We start from the raw sequence: 4,157 nt of genomic DNA on the forward strand, positions 1-4,157 counted from the left end.
TTCCTTCCTCTGACATTCTTTTCTCTAGAACCCCACCGTTCTAGGCTGCTTCTCCTCTACACTAACAAGATTCCCAGCTGTAATCTCTGGTCACCGCATCTGTTCCGTGGGTGGCGTTTGTAAACATTGCAGTACATGTATTGCTCGCCTGGTGGATTTTGAGTCTCCTAACTTTGAAGCTGTTTGGCTTAAAATTTCTTTACCCTCCATTCCCTTAGATCTGAATGTCGTTCATTCCCCCACAATTCCACTGTGTACATACACCTCCTCGGTTATTTGATTTCTAGCCACGAAGCATTTCTCCTCATCACAAGGGATTGTCAACATACGCCACAAAGACTGGTTAGGTTTTAAACGTGATGATCCTGATGAAACCGAGGCCTTTTTTTCCCTCTCCCTCCATGACGATCTAAAACAAAAGAAACACGTTTAACCCCGTCATGGAAGATTGCCCTACAACCCTGGTCAGAACCATGGAAGACTGCCCTACAACCCTGGTCAGAACCATGGAAGACTACCCTACAACCCTGGTCAGAACCATGGAGGACTGCCCCACAACCTTGGTCAGAACCATGGAGGACTGCCCCACAACCCTGGTCAGAACCATGGAGGACTGCCCTACAACCCTGGTCAGAACCATGGAGGACTGCCCCACAACCCTGGTCAGAACCATGGAGGACTGCCCTACAACCCTGGTCAGAACCATGGAGGACTGCCCCACAACCCTGGTCAGAGCCATGGAGGACTGCCCCACAACCCTGGTCAGAGCCATGGAGGACTGCCCTACAACCCTGGTCAGAACCATGGAGGACTGCCCTACAACCCTGGTCAGAACCATGGAGGACTGCCCTACAACCCTGGTCAGAACCATGGAGGACTGCCACACAACCCTGGTCAGAACCATGGAGGACTGCCCCACAACCCTGTTCAGAACCATGGAGGAATGCCCCACAACCCTGTTCAGAACCATCAAAGACTGCCCTACAACCCTGGTCAGAACCATGGAAGATTGCCCTACAACCCTGGTCAGAACCATGACGAAGAACAGTGCAATAATTGTGACCCACATCTCCTACGTCTTACATCCCCCAGTGGAACTTGCCCTCTCCCAACACCGGTCGGTCCCCAGATGGTGTGGTCGCCGTGGAGAAGCTCTTCTTCTATCGCAGGTATCAGTAATACAATTGAATTTTCGGGGAAGAGAAAAAAAAAAATAAGACAAGCCATTATGGCCGAATTTATGGGAGAGAGAGAGGGAGAGAGAGAGAGAGAGAGAGAGAGAGAGAGAGAGAGAGAGAGAGAGAGAGAGAGGTTAAGGCGAAGCGTTTTTCCTTTTTCTTTAAGGTTGAGGAACGTCGTTCGCCGCCAGAGGCTCTCGGAGGGCCGTTGGTGCGCCCGGGGCTCCCTCTCTTGTAAACTATAAACTTACAAATGGCGTACATCAGCTGGAGGCTCGGTAGGGGATCCTCTCGCGTGCTGGAGGAGGAGGAGGAGGAGAGCACAACGCCCGGGCCAAAAAGGAAGAAGAAGAAGAAGAAGGAGGAGACAGGATAAGAGAGGAGGCAAAATCTGGGTCTTGGTTACATGGCCCACACCTGGAAAGGTTCCAGAATGTAAATACCTCGGGATTACTCTCACCCACGACGGTGGAAATGGTCGGCCCAGATATGCCAGGGAAGGTGGTGAGAGGTGGTAGACTTCAGTGGTGCTCCTGGGGAAGAAGGCTTTATGGAGAAGTAAAGACATGCGAGTGGAGGGCGTGGCGAGGAACACGCCATTGCCCAGGCCAGCCATCCCAGTCTTGGTGGCTCGTGAGGTGAAGCATGCAACACACGGGGGGAGGGGGAGAGGGGGGCGGGTTATGAGGATAGTACACTGAGGAGGGAATGAGTGGGCTCAGGAGTGGGAGGATGGCGGGTATTGAGTGTACACGAGGAGAGTCAAGTGGAAGCGGGGGGTAAGGATGAGACGAGAGAGAGAGAGACAGAGAGAGAGAGAGAGAGGTGTAAAGATACTGAGGGTTTACCACCTGATCACGACGGTACGACCCGTAAAGGTCAGGTCACTCATATCCCGTCGTACCGTCGTGCTCAGGCAGGTCAAGCTATGAGATGATAGAAACACTTGTAACATGAGTAATGTGAGATATTCTGAGAGATATTTGGTCACGTGGCCCTGAATATCCATTCATTCATCTTACTCACAATTACCCCTGTATCCTTTTTCTTGAAAAGGGGTCCTGGAAATACTCCAGGACCTATTTTCCAGCTCCTAGAGCTCCAAGGCTGCGCTACTTCCTGTAGGAGGGTAGTAATGGACTCTGGAATGAGAGGTTCTTTCACAAGACTGTAACCCTAGTGATACAGCCTCGCCAAAGTCTGCAACAACCTCATGTAGTCTGTAGTCCAGACGCTGGATACAAAGGGGATATCTACGAAAGCTACAGCCAGTGTTTGTTTACCTATGAAGGATAACGTGCGAGTGTGTAAGGAGGTGTGTCTTACCTTCGTCAGGAGGCTGATCATTTCGGCTGAACGTTCGGGATGGTCCTGCGGTGGGTCCTTGGGCGCGGCGGAGGGCGTCGTCATGGGACCTGTCTCCTCCTGCCGCAGGATCCTGGCGATCCTCTCCCTGCGGCGTATGTTTTCCATGACCTGCTCCTCCAGGACCTTCCTGGGGATGTGGTCTTTGACGAGGTAGCCGCGGTTACGGATCAGCGAATCCAGTTGTTCCTGAGCCTTGCAGACGCTGGCCTCGGCCTCCTGCTGCTGCTGTTCCTCTCCCTCCTCCTCGGTCGAGGCCGGCGCCTCCCCCGGGGGCCGCAGCCGAACGCTGTTGGCCATCTTGCTGGAGCCCTGGCCGCTGAGGGTGGCCGGGGCGGGCACGGCCATCTGCTGGAGGCTGGACTGGGCCACGGTGGCCAGGGGGGCCGCACTTCGGCCGCTCGTCGTGGCCACCTCGACGCCCGCCGTCACCGTCTCCAGCGACGTAGACGACTGCCCGTCTTTGCCGTCATCCTTATCGGGCTGGCGGGCGTCGCGCCGCGTCCAGAGCCGCAGGATGGCGTCTCTAACTCCTCGCCAGGGGGCGGCCTCCATGGCGGCCCTGGGCCACCTCAGCCGGCGGGCAGTGTGGCCATGGTGGGGGCCACCTCTTCACGGCCACACGGAGCCCATGGTCTGGCCAGCCGGGTCCGCGGCGGGCCGGCCTACCTATAGGGTTACCGCAGCCGCAGCCTCGGCCACCATCTCCCGCACCCGGAGCAACGCCGCAACACTCCCCGCCGCCGTCACGCAACACTGTCTTACAGTCACTGGTGGAGGAGGGAGGAGGAGGAGGAGGAGGAGACGGAGACTCGAACCTCAGGCAACACGTAGCATCAACGTCTCTCTCTCTCTCTCTCTCTCTCTCTCCCGTCGAACCTGTGGTGTCGACTTTCTCGAGGAAACAAACCCACCACCACCACCACCACCACTGCCGTGGAGACACCAACCCGTTCCCCTCCTTGGGGTTACCCCCGACGGTCACATATTACCGCAGCGGAGCCAGGGAGGGCCAGGCTCGCGCTTGACACTTGACACTGTGGCACTCCGAGTCACGCATGACACACGATCACGTTCAAAAGGGGTATGGCACACGCGCGGGGGTTGTAGGGTGGGCGGCGTTGTTGTTTGGCGGAGGGAAGATCACGTCAAGGGGTCGGGTATGGTATGGCACGTAAGGGTGGAGGTGTGGGTGTGGGGTGGCAGCAGTGGCGTTCTTCAAGGTGAGGGGCGACAGTGATCATACGAGGGTGGAACACGACATCACTAAGCTAAGCTGACCAACGCGGTACAACCTGGCTTGCCTGAGCAATCACAACACACTGATGAACGTACCGTCATCTTTCACGGTACGCTGAGAGAGGAGGAGGACGAGGAGGAGGAGGAAGGATGAATGAAGGTCAGGGGCACGTGGAGGAGACTACGTATGGGCAGAGGTCGAAGGTCAACGGAGTACGGGGGGCATTGAGCGGTCAGCGTAGCTGGCGACGGACCCAGGAGGTTACCGAATGTATGACGAGGCAAGGCACTGTCCCCTGGAGCAGATGATGGTGGCACCTGGCAACCACTCCGCACGGCATCTGCAACACACATAAACCAAGAATTAAAGATAAC

The 4,157-nt window shown here is 56.1% G+C and overlaps 1 protein-coding gene across 1 annotated transcript in view; it reads right to left on the reverse strand.

Moving 5' to 3' along the window:
• LOC139759918 (uncharacterized) overlaps positions 1-3,248 on the reverse strand; it is a 114,972-nt gene extending 111,724 nt beyond the window's left edge. Inside the window, exon 1 of the mRNA XM_071682538.1 lies at positions 2,505-3,248. Coding sequence (XP_071538639.1) covers positions 2,505-3,098 — 594 coding nt within the window. The 5' untranslated portion in view covers positions 3,099-3,248. The remainder of the gene's footprint in view (positions 1-2,504) is intronic.
• Positions 3,249-4,157: the final 909 nt, after the last annotated feature.

This window comes from Panulirus ornatus, chromosome 34 (assembly GCF_036320965.1).
Source record: "Panulirus ornatus isolate Po-2019 chromosome 34, ASM3632096v1, whole genome shotgun sequence".
In the NCBI taxonomy this organism is placed as follows: Eukaryota; Metazoa; Arthropoda; class Malacostraca; order Decapoda; family Palinuridae; genus Panulirus; species Panulirus ornatus.